The sequence below is a fragment of the Colobus angolensis genome, unplaced genomic scaffold (genome assembly GCF_000951035.1).
Source record: "Colobus angolensis palliatus isolate OR3802 unplaced genomic scaffold, Cang.pa_1.0 Scaffold41, whole genome shotgun sequence".
NCBI classification, from domain to species: domain Eukaryota; kingdom Metazoa; phylum Chordata; class Mammalia; order Primates; family Cercopithecidae; genus Colobus; species Colobus angolensis.
The window spans coordinates 5,825,934-5,845,007 of record NW_012117488.1 but is presented as its reverse complement, the minus strand read 5'-3'; the positions used below and the strand labels follow the sequence as shown (position 1 = coordinate 5,845,007).

The 19,074-nt window shown below is 37.3% G+C and overlaps 1 protein-coding gene across 1 annotated transcript in view; it reads right to left on the bottom strand.

Moving 5' to 3' along the window:
* ZNHIT6 (zinc finger, HIT-type containing 6) overlaps window positions 1–16,974 on the bottom strand; it is a 54,816-nt gene extending 37,842 nt beyond the window's left edge. The window contains exons 1-6 of the mRNA XM_011956096.1: window positions 16,812–16,974; window positions 16,219–16,751; window positions 15,036–15,101; window positions 14,843–14,949; window positions 14,672–14,757; window positions 10,775–10,878 (exon numbers count right to left, since the gene is read on the bottom strand). Of these exons, the coding sequence (XP_011811486.1) occupies window positions 10,775–10,878; window positions 14,672–14,757; window positions 14,843–14,949; window positions 15,036–15,101; window positions 16,219–16,751; window positions 16,812–16,832 (917 nt within the window). The 5' untranslated portion in view covers window positions 16,833–16,974. The remainder of the gene's footprint in view (window positions 1–10,774; window positions 10,879–14,671; window positions 14,758–14,842; window positions 14,950–15,035; window positions 15,102–16,218; window positions 16,752–16,811) is intronic.
* Window positions 16,975–19,074: the final 2,100 nt, after the last annotated feature.

Here is a 19,074-nt window from a genome sequence, read left to right as displayed (position 1 = left end):
ACACGGTGAAACTCTGTCTCTACTAAAAACACAAAATATTAGCTGGGTGTGGTGGTGTGTGCCTGTAGTCCCAGCTACTTGGGAGGCTGAGGCAGAAGAATCGCTTGAACCCAGGAGGTGGAGGCTGCAGTGAGCTGAGATCGCGCCACTGCACTCCAGCCTGCGTGACAGACTGAGACTCTGTCTCAAAAAACAAAAACAAAAACAAGAAGTACAGATGTTCTAAGGCTCTATAAATTAGCAAGTTCTGCTGGTCAAGCCCAGGTATCTATAATTCTGCATTCTGAAATTGCCTCACAGTTAATTCTGACATGCACTCTAAACTGAAAACCACTAGTCATAAAACTGGTACTATTACTGTCTCCATCTTACAGATAAAGCAACAGGCACAGGGAAATAAGTAACTTGCCAAGAAAACTTCCTTACAAACAAAGATTAAATTAAATTTTGTTATGTTTAATAAAATATAAACATTCAAGAAATATTAACTATATTGTTATTCCTCCTTTAAAAAGCAAATACAACGAAGAAGACTTACTCTGTTTTGTTTAATGAGGAATATTTGAAATGAATTATATTTCCAACTGCCTGGGAAGTAGCAACTTCAAATGAGAGGGGGATAAGAAGGAGTTAACCTCAGGCTATGGAATGGGGTACAGACAGTACAAGACTCAAAAATGAGATGACAAATTTCATCTACTGGCAATGCTGCCTATGGCCAATTGAGATATCTCTGAGCTAATGACTTTTGTGGGCACAGAAGCTTAAATGATTCTAAGTAGGTGACCATTATGGTGAGAACAACTTTTAGAGAGGTGTATCTAACAGATAGGCCGGGTGTGCTGGCTCATGCCTGCAATCCCAGCACTTTGGGAGGCCAAGGCAGGTGGATCACCTGAGGTCAGGAGCCTGGCCAACATGGTGAAACCCCAGCTCTACTAAAAATACATAAATTAGCAGAGCATGGTGGTGCAAGCCTGTAGTCTCAGCTCCCTGGAAGGTGGATGCACAAGAATCATTTGAACCCAGGAGGTGGAGATTGCAGAGCACTGAGATCGCACCACTAACTCCAGCCTGGGTGACAGAGTAATACTGTCTCAACACCGGGCACGGTGGCTCACGCCTGTAATCCCAGCACTTTGGGAGGCCAAAGCGGGTGGATTACCTGAGGTCAGGAGTTCAAGACTAGCCTGGCCAACATGGTGAAACCCTGCCTCTAGTAAAAATACAAAAATTAGCCAAGTGTGGTGGTGTGCACCTGTAATCGCAGCTACTCAGGAGGCTGAGGCAGGAGAATCGCTTGAACCTGGGAGGTGGAGGGGGTTCCTCAACAGTCCAGAGTGAGATAAGAAGGGCCTGCATAGGACACTACAGCTGATAAATGCTGCGGTCAAGGAGACAGTAAGAAAGGGACACATTTTAGAGGCATATCACAAAGGATGGACTTGGTGACCGGGAAAAGTCTTCCTTAAGTGAATCAGTTCGGGAACCTCAAGATGATCAAGTGTTTGGCTTTCCATTTCTATGAATGCTAGCTAATTACTGCTGTGGAAAGTTATACCCTGTGATGCTGTGTCACAAGAACTCCCTTACCACTGTCTGCATGGCTGCAGTAAGTAAAAGCCCAACTGGGGAACCATTAGGATTCTATTCTTTCACACTGTTTTTTCTAAATCCTTGATGCTGTTCTGAAATTCTTCCATCAAACCATATCAAAGCTATTATGGCAGAGAAACCGCAGAGCTAAACATTTCAATCAGTTGACAAGTCTGTACTGGGCACCTATTATATCATCCCCCAAAGCTCACAGCAAAATCCACTTGTCTCCTCATGACCACAACTGCTAAACCCATCATTTTATTTTCCTTTACTCTTTCCTAAAGCCAATTTACAGCAAAGTACAAACCTATACTACTTATATTTATAGGATACCATGTTAAAAAAAAAAAAAGTCCTGTGCTTTTAGAAGTACATCATCACATAACTTTTTAAGGAAAAAAGTGCTACTGGCATTAATACAGGGGTAAATAGGTATATTACTGCAATATAATAAGGATGATGCAATTTTATCCAAAGAACAAAAAGTAATTTTTTGAATTCATAAAAGGTTTGTTATTTCTTTACAAGAGGGACATCTAGTGGCTAGCTTCTAAAACAGACTCAAGTTCTTAAATATTAAGTTGTTTAGTAATAGGCACACCTCTATTACTTTCATACTGTAAGTAAAAGACACACAAACACAGAGCTAAAGAACCCTAGGTCAAAAGGATAAATTGAAAAGTTAAGGACTTTCAGTTCTAAGCTGTTAGCAGTAGAAGAATGGTAAGTAGAAGAACTGGATTGTTTAGAACTGAGGGCCAATATCATTTGGAGACAAATGTAGGGATAAGAAAATTGGATCCATATCTGAGGAAATGGGTGGTTAGTCCACAGAAAAGAGTCCAAGCAGACAGCAGTACCAGACTTACACAACTTCAGATACTGGGATTATTTACACGATGAGAAGTGTTTTAAATTACTGAAGAAAAAAAAGGAAGCTTACAATGTGAGTAAGGAATACAGTTCTGTCTAAAAGATGAGAAAGATTAGGGAAAGAAACAGAGCTTCCAGGGAAAAATAAACTAAAATACAAACAGTGCATAGGCTAAAAATATGATTAATTAGACAACTGAGGAGAGAAAGTGACTTGGACAATATAGCTAAATAAGTTACTCGGAATGTAGCAAAGACAAAGAAATTTAGATAACTTATTACTTTTCCAGAATTCTCATATTTAGACAGCAGAACAAATCTGAAGGAATAAAAATAAAAAGAAATCACACTGAGACACACATCATAGAAACTGCAGAACTCCAAAGACAATACTGAATATTTTCAAAGCAATCAGAAGAGAAAAGAAGGAAGACTATGTATAAAGCAACAGTGTTCTCAATAGTGGCAAAAGAAGTGAGAAGACAATGGAATATATAAATTAACTGAGTTCTAAAATAAATGTCACCTTAATATATTTCATATGAAGCTAAACTATCATTCAAAAGGGGCTGGGCATGGGGCTCATGCCTGTAATCCCAGCACTTTGGGAGGCCGAGGTGGGAGGACTGCTTGAGGCCAGGAGTTCAAGACTAGCCTGGGCAACATAGTAAGACTCTGACTGTATTTTTTAAAAAGTAAAAAACAGATAAAAAACAAAAGTAAGAGTGAGCTGTCTGACTATACATGAAATTTTGAAACAGGCAAAAGAAATGTACAGGGGAAAAAAGGACAGGCTGTCTCTAAGGAAGAGAGGAAATGACAAGAAAAACCTTTCTGGGGTGATGGTAATGTTCCATTTATTCACAGGGACTGGATTATACAGGTGCATGTATTTGTCAAAACTCAGCAAATGTATATACTTACGATTTGTGCATTTCATTACGTGTAAATTTTACATCAACAGGCAAAAATGCAAACTATGGAACTCTAGTTAATGATGCTTAAGTATTCAGGGCCCAGTAGAGGGATGCCTGCATTTAGTTCGAAATGCACCAAAAATAAAATGGGTTAACGGATGGATAAATATCTGATAAAGCAATTATTGTAAAATATTAATGACAGAATTTAGGTGATGGGTATACACACATTCACTACAAAATTTTCAACTTTGTTTTATGTTTCAAATTTTTCATAATAAAATATTGGAAAAAACTTTAGGCAAAACTAATCTATAAAATTGAAAGTTAGGGGAGATAGTAAACTTGGGAGGTGGTGGTAGGTATTCCCATGGTGGGCAGTAAAGACTTCTCGGGTGCTGGTAATGTTTTTGACCTTGGTACATTAATGATTTGTGTACTTTTTTGGTATGTATTGTATTTCCATTAAAAAATGAAAATAAGACTAGCGCGGTGGTGCATGTCTGTAATCACAGCACTTTGGGAGGCTGAGGTGGGTGGATTGCCTGAGCTCAGGAGATCAAGACCACACTGGACAACATGGTGAAACCTCCTCTCTACTAAAACACAAAAAAAATTAGCCGGTATGGTGGCGGGCACCTGTAGTCCCAGCTACTCAGGAGGCTGAGGCAGAAGAATTGCTTGAATCCAGAAGATGGAGGTTGCAGTGAGCCGAGATTGCACCACTGCACTCCAGACTGGGTGACAGAGGGAGACCCTGTCTCCAAAAAAAAAAAAAAAAGAAAGAAAAAAAAGAAAAGAGGATGAAATACAGATATTTTAAGATGAAAACTGAAAAAGCATATTTTTATAAGACCCTCACTAAAGAAATCTTAAAAAGGAAAACAAAATGATCCTAAAAAGAAGGTCTGAAAAAATGTCTAAAAAGGGACAAAAATACTGGTATATATGTGGGTAGATTATACTTTTGTCCATTTTACTGATGAGGAAAATGAGATATAGAGTTAAAGCCACAAAACCAGTAAATATCAGAGATGGCATTTGAGGCCACTATATATTGTTCAGCTTCAGAAAACAACAAATAGTTGATTAAAAGAAACAGAGATCAAAGAGACATTTCTCCCATGGTTATATACATGGAGACTACTTGGTAGAGTAACATGTAATGCCCTTAAACAAAGTTCAGCAAGATTCTAAGAGCTATTTCTTAGCATGTCCTTAATCAACGTTACCAGCTTCAGTCCAAACTCTACTATCAGAGGGGACAAAACAACATGGTTCAGGCCAGGTGCAGTGGCTCACGCCTTTAATCCCTGCATTTTGGGAGGCCAAGGCAGGCAGATCACACAGTCAGGAGATCGAGACCATCCTGAACACGGTGAAACTCTGTCTCTACTAAAAACACAAAATATTAGCTGGGTGTGGTGGTGTGTGCCTGTAGTCCCAGCTACTTGGGAGGCTGAGGCAGGAGAATAGTATGAACCCGGGAGGTGGAGATTGCAGTGAGCTGAGATCGTGCCACTGCACTCCAGCCTGGGCGACAGAGAGAGACTCCATCTCAAAACAAACAAAAAACAACATGGTTCATCTATGAAGTTTTTCTTATCTAACAGACATACAGTATATAACAAACAGAACTCATATATTTAAGCTGATTCCCAAAGGGATTCAGATCCAAAGAATCACTAATTTATGACTTTTTTTTTTTTTTTTTAAGAGACAGGGCCTCACTCTGTCGCCCAGGCTGGAGTGTAGCGGTGCAATCATGGCATTCACCATCACACCAAGCTAAGTTTTAAATTTTTTGTGCAGATGACGTATTGCTTTACAATCACCAATTTAAAGTGAGCTTCCTAATCTTTCAGACAATTGTTTTAAACTCCAATTCTTTTTTTTCACTGAACATGTCATGGATAGTATTCCATGACAATACTTCTGCGTCTAATTGTTTTTGCTTAATAGCTGCATGGAATTCCACAGTATGAAGGTGTCATCATTTATTTAACTCAGTCCGTACTGAAGGATACTTTAGGTTGGTGCCAGTTTTTACACTACTAAAAACAATATTGCAATACATATATGTGTACATATATCTCGTTTGCAGATCATTTACAAATATGTTTGTAGGCTAAATTCCTTGAGTACTTATTTATAACATTTTAAGATGTAATATACATTTTATACAACAAAATATATAACATTCTGAGAAACGTTACCAAATTGCCTTCTAAAAGGACCATACCATACCAATTAAACTCTCAAGAACAATGGAAGAGAAAAATGGCCTGGTTAACCCATATCTTCATTATACTAGATATTATTAATGTTTATCAGTCAAATACTATGTATGTAGACATATCTTTCTATGACTATCTATTCTTATCCTCTGCCCCTTTCCTAATTAGTTGCTAGTCTTTTTTTCTTAATAATGCATAAGCACTCTGTGTCATATATGTTAAAGACTTTTGTGATCCAGTCTTTTGACTTTATTATGGTCTTTTTTTGCCATGTAAATTTAGTTATTATTTTATTATTTTCCTTTTGACTTCTGGATGGGATGTTTCTTCTCTTCAAGATTATGAAAATATTCCAGTATTTTTATTTCATTTTAAGATTTTGATCCACCTGGATGTTAGTTAGTAAAAGATTCAGCATTTTCTCTCAAATGGCAAGCTGTTTCAACTCCATTTATTAAGTAATTATTTGTATTAATTTGAAATGTTACCTTGATCATATACTAGCAAACCAAATATACTATTTATTTTCTGTGATCTAGTTACAGATTTCTAGGCCAACACCATAAAACTAGTATAATTTTATAAATTTTAATGAGTCCAGCCTCATCATTCTTTTTTCAGATTTTTCCAGGCACTTCTGCCATGTTATTCTTCAAAATAAACTTCAGTTATTTATGAATTGTCTTCTCAATAAATAAATAACAACAAACAAAATCCCACTGATATTCTGATCAGGATTGCATCAGACTTAAAAGATCACTTAAGAAACAATACTGAGCTTTTTAAGAATACAGCACTTTTTTTCTAAACTAAAAAAATATAACTAAAATAGGCACTCATACTTTCTTGATGAAAGTACAAAGTGGTAATGTTTTATGGAGACAATGCAGAGTTTTTCTCAAAAGTTTAAATACATCTTTTAAGTCATTCAGGAGAAATTACATTTTCTTCATATAGGTCTTTCATATTTCCTTCAACAAATTTGATTAGCACTGGGTAGAAGTGAACATAAAACTATAGACCCTACAAAGAGATGAGGTAAAGGAATTACCTCTGAAAAAGCCACTATTTTAAAGTAGCTTGGGATCTGCTCCAAAATAAGCAGGACAGCCAACATTTCCTTATCAAGCTTCTCTATTTTTAACAGCGAATGTCAACCTTGCTTTGGCTCAACTTATATAAGCCTCCCTGAACTTAACTTTATTGATTACAGCTATCTACTATGACACTCCTGCAAATTCCTCTAAAATAGTCCTCTAAAATTCATCCCCATTGCATACATTTTTGACTTCACACACTTCACCTCACTTTGACTATTCAGTGAAAACTGCAGTACTGCAGTACTTATTCTTAGAAAAATTCACACATCACATAATTTCACATATAATTTTAGGAGAGTCAGTGAAAATGCCTGCTATAAAGGGTGTCTGGATTAGAATGAACCTATTCCAGTCAGCTGCTACAATCACCTGCAGATAGGTCTACAGAGTAATTCAGGTACAATGGCACATTCATCACACTTCATATAGGGGCTTTTAAATTTAAAACTATTTTTAAAAAAAAAATGTAGACTTTATAGAAAAGTTACAAAAACAGTACAAAAGATTTTTCATTCAGATTCCTCAAAAGTTAAAACATTCAAATTTTAAGCAACATTAACTTGAGATTTTGACTATACTGCAGTTCAAGTTGCTTAAACAAGCAATCAATTAAACACCTAGGGCGTATTAATAATAATCTTAGTACAAGACCAACTTCTCATATCAACAATTCCAAAATCTCCAAAACTGAGAGATTTTTAACTCCTTCAGTAGCAAAACCTGAGTCAGTCTACAATCATTATTTACCCATTATAAGGTAAACATTTATAGGTTTCACTGCACAAATAGTACTGTTTGATTACACAGTGCTGTCCCAGACCTATGAGGGGTGAATGGAATATATAGTAAATGTGGCATATTCCTAAGAATTTCAGTGAAGGGAATGTAAATCTTCAATGTCACTGTATATTATTTACTGTGTGCCAGGTACTACTTTAGTTATTATTAATAATTCATTTAATCCTCTCAATAACCTGGTAAGTCAGATTTTGCCCAAGGTCACCTAATGTATAATCAAACAGTAGAGGCAACATGCAAATTTACATTGATCAGAGACAAAGTTATAACCAACTTTTGAAAGTTAATAAAAAAAGTATTGAAAACTAGTCTCTTAGAATACTGGGGGCATGGGAGCTGAACAGAATTCTTTGAAAAAATTTCATTTCCCCTTCTTCCCTCTTTCCAGCAAATACAACTGCAATCATCTAAAACCTTGCTCATTTTCATGTGCTCATGGTATCTTATTGCTCAGCTGATAAGATACAAATATCTCAAAGTAATTCTAAATGTCTTTTTTTCTCTTAAAGGTGAAGTATAAGACACTAGAATCCTGATTCTGTCTACATTATATTAATTATATAGACCAAGAAAAGATTAGAACTATACATTCAATAAGTACATCTTCTGTATTTATCTAAATCAGTGGTTCTCAAATGGGGGTGATTCTGCCTCCTGCAGTGGACATCTGGCAATGTCTTAACAAGAAATAAAAAATCCAAGAGCTCAACCTCTCTAATAAAGCTGCCCACAAAAAAAGTTTGGTAATATTCAACAAAAGTTAAGGTATAACTGAAATAGGCACTCATACTTTCTTGATGAAAGTACAAAGTGGTAATGTTTTATGGAGACAATGCAGAGTTTTTCTCAAAAGTTTAAATATATTGTACTCTCTAATCTAGTAATTCTGCTTTCTAGGAATTGATCCTACAAAGAAAAGTCACGTAAGCACACAAAACAATTTGTTCAAGGCTGTTTAATACCGTGTTATTTATAATAATTAAAAACACATAAAATAAGTGTTCATGAATATGAGAATAATTAAATGAAACAGGATATAGTCAAAGGTGGACTATCCTACTTAAAAATAAGGAGGCAGATTTGCATTAACAAGAAAAGAGGTTCATAATATATTGCTAAATGGAAAATCTAGCTGTAGGAAAAAAGAATGTGCATTTATTCATAAAAAATTAATGTTGTTTAACTTGAGCAGAGTCATGTCACTTTATATAGTTTTAAGTATTTTATATTATGTTTTACTTTATTACATGAAAAAAAGAGAAAACATGATTAGAAGGAAACGTTATGAAATTTTATTAGTGGTCAACTCTAGATAGTGGAATTACAGGTGGTATTTTTCCTTTAAACTTTTTAATGATACAGATGTATTATTTTTACAATAGCTACTATAAACTGATTCCTTCCCACATGCCACTTACTGCCTATGTGAATGAATACACTAAAAGGCCACAACTCTACAAGGCAGCTATCATGAGCTCCATTTTGCAGATGGCAAAAGACTAAAAAAAGGATTCTAAAGCCTACTATTACACACTATGTTGCTAATCTCCTCCTAGGAAACACTAAAAATTTAAGAAAACCAATCCCAAATCTCTATAAATTTATGAACAAAAGACTAATGCAAGAAGAATCTGATTTGCCATTTGCAGAGACCCGGGGAGTTTCAAAACAACCAAAAATATACTAAACCTGGAAAATATACTGAGTGTAATATTCTTGGTAAAAACTTTCTGCATACATTCATGTATCTAGAGACACAAAAATGTTATACTTGAGGCCATCTGCTTTTCATTACTGAGAACTAATCTCTGATTACAATCATTCTGAATGGCTTCTTTCATAAAACAGGAACACATTTTGTATTTGAGAAGGCACTAATCAGTTACCATAAACTTCTAACCAGTTACCATAAACTTCAAATTATGTCAATTTCTAAATATGTCAGTTTCAAAACACACAAAAGAATCATCTCACATTTGATAAATGCAAGACATTACTTCACTTTTTTTTTTTTTGAGACAGGGTCTCATTCTGTTGCCCAGACTGGAGTGCAGTGGTGCAATCTTGGCTCACTGCAACCTCTGCCTCCTGTGCTCAAGGGATGCTCCTACTTCAGCCTCCTGAGTAGCTGGGACCACAGGTGGGTGCCACCACACCTGGCTAATTTTTGTATTTTTACTAGAGATGAGGTTTCACCATGTTGCCTAGGCTGGTCTCAAACTCCTGGCCTCAAGGGATCCACCTGCTTCAGCATTACTTTTGGAAGACAACCAGGAAAAACGAAAAACCATTTTTACAAATATTTACGTCTTATATAAAATAAATGGATAACGTCATCTTCTAATTATGTTAACAGCTTTGAAAAGGTAGAAGTTTTACTAGAATAATGATAATTCTGATGGCTTATGTCTTTTCAATTTTTAGAAGAGTACAACTGGAAAGGCACCGTAGAGTTGACCTGGGTCAACTCCCCATATCATACAACTGAGGCGCAGAGAAAGGAAGGTGATTTGTTCAAGGCCCCACAGTTACTAAGAGGCTGGAAAGGGAGGAACTCCCTCAAGTTTTTAAAAATTCTAAATCCAAAATCTTGACTTCTGAAAGGTATTATCTGATAATTTAGTTGGCTTAAAGTACTTTGGGATCCTGTTCTCCTTTGTACTCTTGGGGCCTTTTCAACCAACATTTTCATATAGCAGCAAACTAATCTCTGTTATATTCTCTGTACTCAAGAGTTCAAAGTCCTCTTCTCCATTGACAGCTTTTAAATGAAATCTTATCTGGAAACCCAGTGGAGAAAGAAAAAAGCAGAGTTGCCTTTAAACAGTACAGAGGTCCTGCTTTTACTTGCTTTGTCCTGGAAGTCACTGAAATACTTTATTGGTATCTTAGGTCTCAAAGAAAGTTAATTTCTGATGTATGAAAGTGTTCTAGGGCACTGCTACTCAAAATGTTTCTCAAACAATCAGCATCACTGAGGAGCTTGTTAGAAACGCACAATATCAAACTCCAACCCAGGCCTACTAAAAAATCACAAGCATACTTAACAAGACGCCTAGGTGACTGGTATGCACCCAGATATTTATTAGAGTTACATGACATACAATTGCTACAGTTATCTTGTCATGGACCAATAACAAACAGTTTAGAAAATCACATTTGGGGTAGCAATGCTCTATAGCAACCAAACCTTAAAGAATGATCCTGATCAAATCAGAACACCTGATATACTAAAAAGTTAGAAACTTACTTCTTATCAAAAAAGGTTGAATTCTCCTTCCTCTTGGTGAATCCATTGGGTAGAAGTTTCAAGTTAATACCTTGCCTTCGGGCACGATTTTTCATAAAGTACATCTAACAAACAAAACCAAACAGACAAATTAATTTTTAAATTCCTTAAAGAGTAAAACAATGTTCAATAATAGTTAAGATTTACTGAGAACCTAAGTGTTACAACAGCTCTAAGCAGTAACCTCATGTAATCTTCACAATGACACTATGAGAATAGGTATTATCATCTCCATTTTAGCAATAAGAATTAGTGAGATCCCAAAATCATACACCTATCCCAGAAAGACAGAACTTGTACTCAAACCCAGGTCTGTCTAATTCCAGAGCTTGTGCTTTTAACCCATATGTTCTATGAGCCAAAGAAGAATTTAATGGAGATTAAAACAAACAAAAACACAGGTCATTTGGCAATCACAGAGGCTACCTACACAATTCTTGATTTCTTTTACCGATGGTTTTACCAGTTAGCTGTGTATATATATCCCTGATTTTATTACTAGACAGCTCACTCAAGGGAAGAGCCATTGCACTGCCTAGTACAAGGCCTAGCTTAAAGTAACCACTGTTGTGAGAAGCACAAAATGGGATATGAGAACATTCTGGCGCTGACATGTGTTATTACATTGACCACTTGGGTTGATTAAGCTAAACTGGGCAATTCCAGAATTATGAAGGAAGTAATACCAGATTTTTATTAAGTCAAGGAAGAAGAAAGATCACTCAAAGAAAAGGCAAAATATAAATGCAAGTTTTTTGTTAAGTGAATAGGGATCTAGGATTTGCCATGTAAAGTCAGAATCAAGTCATAAGCCAACGGAAAGGATGGGTCAGCTATCACTGGCTAAGTAGGAAACTGTTTTAATAAATTACATGTAATATTATAATTTAGAGGACTTTGGTTTCAGTGATGGTAGTGATTATTATAAATAATTATAATAGCAGTGACCAACCCTCCTAATACACCTTCAGGATAAGGGTGAACCAGAAACAATCTCTACTTTTAGAGCAATCTAGGAAACTTGTATGGTTACACTGAAACAGAGGAAAAAAGAACAAAAACTCATTAGCAGTTAGGGCTATGGGCCATCCCTTGCTTAGATTTGCAATTATTTTGCCTTGAAAACAGCACTGAATAGCCATACTCTAGAAAAAAGGAAGTGGGAGGACTTAATCAGATAACAAGTTTCAGCAAAAAACCACAGTAATTGGCAGATCGTAGTATTGGTGCAGGATATACCACTAGGACAACAGAATGGAAAAAACAAGGCCACAAAATGACCCAAGCACATAGGGATGCTGATATATGACAAAGGTGGTCCTACAGAGCAGTAGGGAAAGGATGAACTTTCCAATAAATGGTGCTGGGAAAGTGGATTATCCATATGAAAACTTAAATGGGAACTCCTCTGTACATGATACCAAAAATCAATTCCAGTTAAAGACACAAGTGTAAAATACAACAGTATAAAGCTTTTAGGCAATAATTATGAGAGAATAACTTCCTAACTTCATGGTAGGGATGGAATTTCTTTATAAACATATAAACCTACTAACTATAAAGGAAACAAATAATAAATTTGACTATATTAAAACTAAGAATATCCATTCACCACAAGACACTATAGAATGAAAAGACAAGACAGAGACTAGAAGAAGATATTTACAACATACAACCAACTTGCATTAGCATCCAAGAAATACCAAGAATTCTCACAAACCAGTAAGAAAAATAAAGCTGACCAATGAAAAGATGAGCAAAAGACTTGAACAGGCACTGCATAAAAGAGGAAATCCAAATGGCCAATAAAGTATTTGAAAGGTGGTTCAATCTCATCAGGAATTAGAGAACTGCACATTTAAAACCACAATAAAATTACACAGCTAACAGATTGACAAAAACTTTTAAAGTCTTACCAAACTAAGGACTGGTGAGAATATGACAATAGGTACATTCATATACTATTGGTGAGAGTGTAAACTAGTATAATCACTTTGGAAAACGTTTTAGTAACATCTAGGCAAATTGAAGATATGCATACCACACAACAAAGCAATTCTATTCCCAGGTATAAACCCTACGAAAACATGTACACATGCATACTATAATTCATAGAAAAAATAGTGGCATTTTTTCTAAACTGTTTTTTATTCTTACAGAAAATCCAAAATCCATAAAAAAAAATGCATATACATATTGTGTTACAGTCCTAAGATAGAAAAAAATATTAAGAAATGAGAAAAGATCAGGGAAGGGCATAAGAAGGTGGCATGGAACTTCCGGGAAGCCAGTAATGTTCTAATTCTAGACTGGGGTGGTAGTTACATGAATATTCATTTTATAACTATTCATTAAACTGTGTACTTCCATTTTGTGATTTTTAGAAAATATACATGCTATATTTCACAATTAAAAAAATTGTAAAGTAATTTATCTTTAGGTAGAATTTTAATTATGCCTAATTAAATTTGAGGAAAAATAAGAATTGCTATATGAATAATTTTCTTTCAGGTATGTGTGATGTAATTATGTCTGTACCAATAATACCAATAAAACAAGGTGTTTAAAAGGTATTAAAATTCTGCAACTCCAATACTAAAATCAACACAATTCCAGGATACGATTTAACCACACCATACATGAATTTCTACAACACCAGTTGCCAAAAAAGTCCAAATATGTAAGCTTTAATTTCACATAGTATTTAAGGAATTAAAAAAGGAATGCAAGAGTATGAAAATTGAGTATATTAGTCAATTAGGCAAGTCTTGTTAGCTCTTCCTTCAAAAATCAGAATCTAATCCCTTAGCAATAATTCAAACAGTATAACCAAGCCACTATTATCTCACAAGGATCGTGGGAAAAGCTGCATATTTCGTCTCCCTACTTCCAGTCTTCCACTCTTGCCCCTCTAAAGTTCACACAGCAGCAAGAGTGGTTTTTCAAAAAGCAAATTTAAGTTCAAAACCCTTCCATGGTTTCCATTTGCACTTAGAATTAGAAACCCTCACCAGTTTCTTTTCTTTTTTCTTTTGAGACAGAGTCTCACTCTGTTGCCCAGGCTGGAGTGCAGGGGCGCAATCACGGCTCACTGCAGCCTTGACGTTCCTGGGCTCAGGTGATCCTCCCTCCTCAGCTTCCCAAGTTGATGGGACTACAGGGGCACACCACCACATCTGGCTAATTTTTGTATTTTTTCATGGAGACAGGTTTTCATCATGTTGCCCAGGCTGGTCTTGAACTCCTGAGCTCAAGCAATGGTCTGGCCTCAGCCTCCCAAAGTGTTTGGATTACAGGCATGAACCAGTTACTCTAACTTCATTTTCAATACTCTCTTCCTCACTCACTATGCTTCAGTTACCTTGTCAATCTTTTAATTCCTCAAACCAGACATCCTTGTTTCTGACTCAGGTCTTTTACTTTTGTCCCTACCTGGAATAATCTTCCTCCAAATGTTTACATGACAGCTTCTTTCTCAGCATTCAGATCACTGCTTACACATCATCTCTTAGAGAAGCTTCTCCTGACCACTGTATCAAAAATAGTACCCTGACAATCTCTCCCCAACAGACCATTTTCATTCTCTCTTTAATCTCTTGAGCCTTCTTTATCTTCTATATGAACTTAACTCTATCTGAAATTACATTTGTTCCTCCGCTCATCTCCTGTATCTCCCACTAAATACAACTCCATGAGGGGACAGACTTTGCTTGGGTCACAGCCATATCCTTAAGTAATCAGAACAGCTCTACATCATGGTAGCCACTTAATATATATTATTTGGTAAGTTAAAAAAAAAAAAAGAATCTAATTGATTTGAAGGACTTCTAACTGGAAGAAATTAGGAAAAATTCTTACATGTTTATTGCTTATTGGTCTTTTCAAAAAAGCATCTCTAGAAATATGGTCTGCTGTTCTTGCCACATCTTCCAAAAATCGATAATCTAAAAATTTCAAAACAGAAGAATAAACAAATGACATACACCAATGGCCAGAAAGCCTCAATTTGCTATGCATAAAGTGGCTTACCACTTAGGAGATTCATTTCAGTAAACTGTTGTATTGAAACGTATGCAGTTTTATCTCGAACTCCATTACATGTCAGTTCTGCTTTGTGTTTCTTTACACAGGGCAAACTGAAAAGACAAAGGGGAAGTGCTTTTATACTTTAGGGTAAGAAAGGTACAGATACAGGTAAAAAGGTAGGAAGTTACATGTATACCTGCAGGAATATCGCATACAACGTGGACATCTGTACTTTGCTTCTTCTGTACCACAAGTTTCACACCTGCAAAAGCCCACATGTAACATTAAATTATCAAATATTAACTCTATTTATTTATAAACTTAGAATGTCCCAACTTATAAACTTAGTGACAAGTAACTCTGAAAAAATTTGATAGCTGTTGAACATCATTTGAAAATTCTTCTCTATGAAACCTTCCCAAAACAACTACATTTCCAATGTTGTTAGTGACATGTAACTCAGAAAAATGTATTAAAATTTTTAAAACCCATCTTGCTTTTGATTTCTTTTTCTACTCTAATTAGGGAATGAGATTATTCACTGATATTTTAACTTGTGATTCCTGGAAATGTGGTAATGATTGTATGTGTGCGTATCCAGGAGTCCAATCCATGAGCTATGTTTAGATATTTTTAAAGCACACACCAGAAAAAGAATATAAGGCCAAGTGAAATTCAGAGAGTAGTAGTAGCATCTTTTTTCCTGAACTCCACACCTAATCTAGAATGAACATCGAAATAATCTATAAATGCCATGTAACCCATAATCTGTCCTCAACTGCTCTTCTATGCTCTTGTGATACTGACAACCAAACTACAGTTACTTATATTTAGCCCACTGTGTTCTAGACGGTAATATTCCCAAGAATCTGACTACTTTATTTCCTTTGTCACATGATCCACACAATAAGGAAATTAAGTCAAAAGCAATAAATATTCACAGCACCCATGCAGAAGTTTGATAATTGAGGTCAACTGTAATTTTGCCTAATTTTAACTTAATCTACGTTGTCATTGTTGGTTTTATTAGACTTTCTCATCTCTATTCTCTCTCAAACGAATACCGAGTAAAGAGCATATTAAGTCAAGCCAGATCCAGTTCCAAATGATCTTTCGGTCCCCAGAATTTTCACTTTCCTAACTTGCCCATTACCCACTGGACACTACCAACTTCATACATTTTCACTGAATTTGTTGTGTTGTCATCTACAACACCCTCCACTTCCCAACCCACCCCCACGAACGCCGTCTGACTCCAGAAACCCAAACTTCTGCTTATTTTTCATTATTCCACCTTCTCCTGATAGTGTGGTTTCCTTCACTCTAGACATGAGGATTCCACAGCTTTATTCCCCTAAATGGAATTCCCCATGCCCTACCTTGACATGGCCAGTTTCCGCTTGCAACCCACCGGGTGATTTATCGGAGGCTCTTCTTTCACCTTTGTATCATCCACGGTTTCTTTCTTCAGGAAATCCTTCTCTTCTTTTACACACTCTCCATGCATCACTTCCTCTTTTATGTATTGACCAACAAACTTCTCCTCCTGTTTCATCTCCGAGTTATCCTTCTCTTCCTTCACTTCTGACCAGTCCATTACCTCTTCCTTTACCTTCTCTTCCTTTACCTCTGGGTCACCCACCTTCGCTTCTTTTACCACTAAACTACTATCCGTCTCCTGCTTCACCTCCAATACGCCTGCGTTCTTATCCTTCACCTCAGGCCTATCCTCCACCTCCTGTTTTACCCACTGGCCAGCCAACCTGCCTTCTGTATCTGGCCAGTCCATAATTTCTTGCTTCACTACCGTTAGGTCCACCGGTATTTCCTCTGGCCTTTGTCCACTTCCCTTCTCTCCATCCCCTATCTCTTTCATCCCTGTCAGCCCTTTCCCCTCCTCTCTGCCGCCGACCTCCTCCGCCAGTGCCAGGCTCTGGACTTAGCCGCACCCCCTCAGCTACGCTGTGGAGACCTCCCCCAGACTTCCCTTCATTTTCAGCAGCAAACTCACGATACTTGGCCTCTGTTGCCACTCTATCCTTCAATGTGGCTGCTGCACACAAATAGGAGGAATTACCGATCGGAATACCTATGGCGGCCCACGTGCGAAGCCAAGTAGCGAAGAGCCCGGAATAGTCAGCTTGACGCGACTGCTCGAATCGCCGTAAAGCAACGCTTTTGCTCCTCGACACTTCACGACTTGTAGAACTCTTTACGGCTCTGCGGAGGCGCTGCCGGATGCTCTGGGCCAAGAAGCGTAACTGCGTGACTTGCCCAGTGGTATTCTCGTCTCCCGCCTGGTTTCTACTACACCCTTCCCCTAGGGAAGCCTCCTGGGCCACACCCTAGGTCACCCTCCACGCCCTACTCGGTGTAAAGAGTGGAGGAGACCGGCAGAGGGAGAGAAGCGAAACCCTTACACTCTGGAAATGGGAAAACCCACCCTCATCTGTGTTAACCATTAAATCCAATCTTGTATGAAAATGGAGGACACACCCGATGTTACGCCTTTCCAAGCTTTAGTTTCTTAGGGACCATGGTATTATTAATACAAATCTCCCAGTGGCATTGCGAAGATTATATGAGATAATGCATGGGAATCAACTAGCAGTGACGGATACAAACTCAATATATAACGGAATCCTAATGGGTTTCAAACCGCCTGGTTTCCTCCACCCCTTTCCCCTAGGGAAGCCTCCTGGGCCACACCCTAGGTCACCCTCCACGCCCTACTCGGTGTTAAGAGTGGAGGAGACCAGCAGAGGGAGAGAAGTGAAACCCTTACACTCTGGAAATGGGAAAACCCACCCTCATCTGTGTTAACCATTAAATCCAATCTTGTATGAAAATAGACACACCCGATGTTACGCCTTTCCAAGCTTTAGTTTCTTAAAGCTATAAACTGGGGACCATGGTATTATTAATACAAATCTCAGTGTCATTGCGAAGATTATGAGATCATGCATGGGAATTAACTAGCAGTGACGGACACAAAATATGTAACTGGGAATCCTGATGGGTTTCAAGTAGGAAAGAGGGCATTAATTTTTCTTTCCATTCTTTTTAAATAACAGCCTGACGCAGGCATTCTGAAGGATTCTGCAGCATTTTGCAGGATTCTCTCAGAGAACATCATAAATATATTAGGTGAAAGTGCCTAATGCCCGGTATTGCTGAATAACATTGCATTGTATGAATGTGGCACGTTTTTTCATGCATGTACCAGTTGGTGGGCATTTGCCTTGTTTCCAGTTTGGGCTATTACGAATAATTCTGCTTCCACATTCATATACAAGTATTTGTGTGGACATGTTTACATTTCCCGTAAGTAAATAACTAGGAGTGGAATTGCTAGGCCATATAAATTTATGTTAATTTTTAAAGTAATGCCCAAACTGTTTTCCAAAGTAGCTATACCATTTTACATTCCCACTGGCTGAGGGTTCCTGTTTCTCTACATCCCTGCCAATTCTTAGTATTATCAGTTATTTGATTATAGATGTGTAGTGATATGTCGTTGCGAATTTAACTTACATTTCTTTCATGTTATTAAATTATGTTTCTTTAATGACTAATGATGTTGAACATCTTTTCATGTTCAACTGGCCACTTAGATATTTTCTTTAATGAAATGTTTATTCAAGTCTTTCGCTCCTTTTTAATTGACGTCTTTTATTATCAAATTATAGTAGTTATTCATATATTATGCATACAGGTTTGTGGTAGACAGGCACCAGTATGTTCCCCAGTAATCCCCCCACCCCCACAGGGTTCAGACCAATGTGTAGACTGCTCCTGCATCATCCCAGGATTGGTCTGTGTTACTGATAGCATACAGCAGAAGTAATACGTTACCTCTAAGGTTGGGTTTGGAAAAAGGCTGTGGTTTCTGCCTTAGGGTCTTGCTCTTTTGTTCTCCTTCCTAGATCATTCACTCTGGGGGAAGCAAGCTGCCAGGTTGTGAGTACCAAGAGGCCCATGTGGCAGTGGGCCGAAGTTACTGGCTCTTACAGGCTGAATTGTGTCCCCTCAAATTCGTGTGTTAAATCCGTAACAGCCAGTACCCCAGACTGTGAGTGTATTTGGAGATAGAACCTTCAAAGGTGATTTCATTAAAATGAGACCATGAGGGTGGGCCCTAATCCAATCTGACTGATATCTTTGTAAGAAGAGGAAAGTTGGACACAAAAAGAGACACGAGAGATGCCTGCAAAGAGCACAGTGGTACAGTGAGG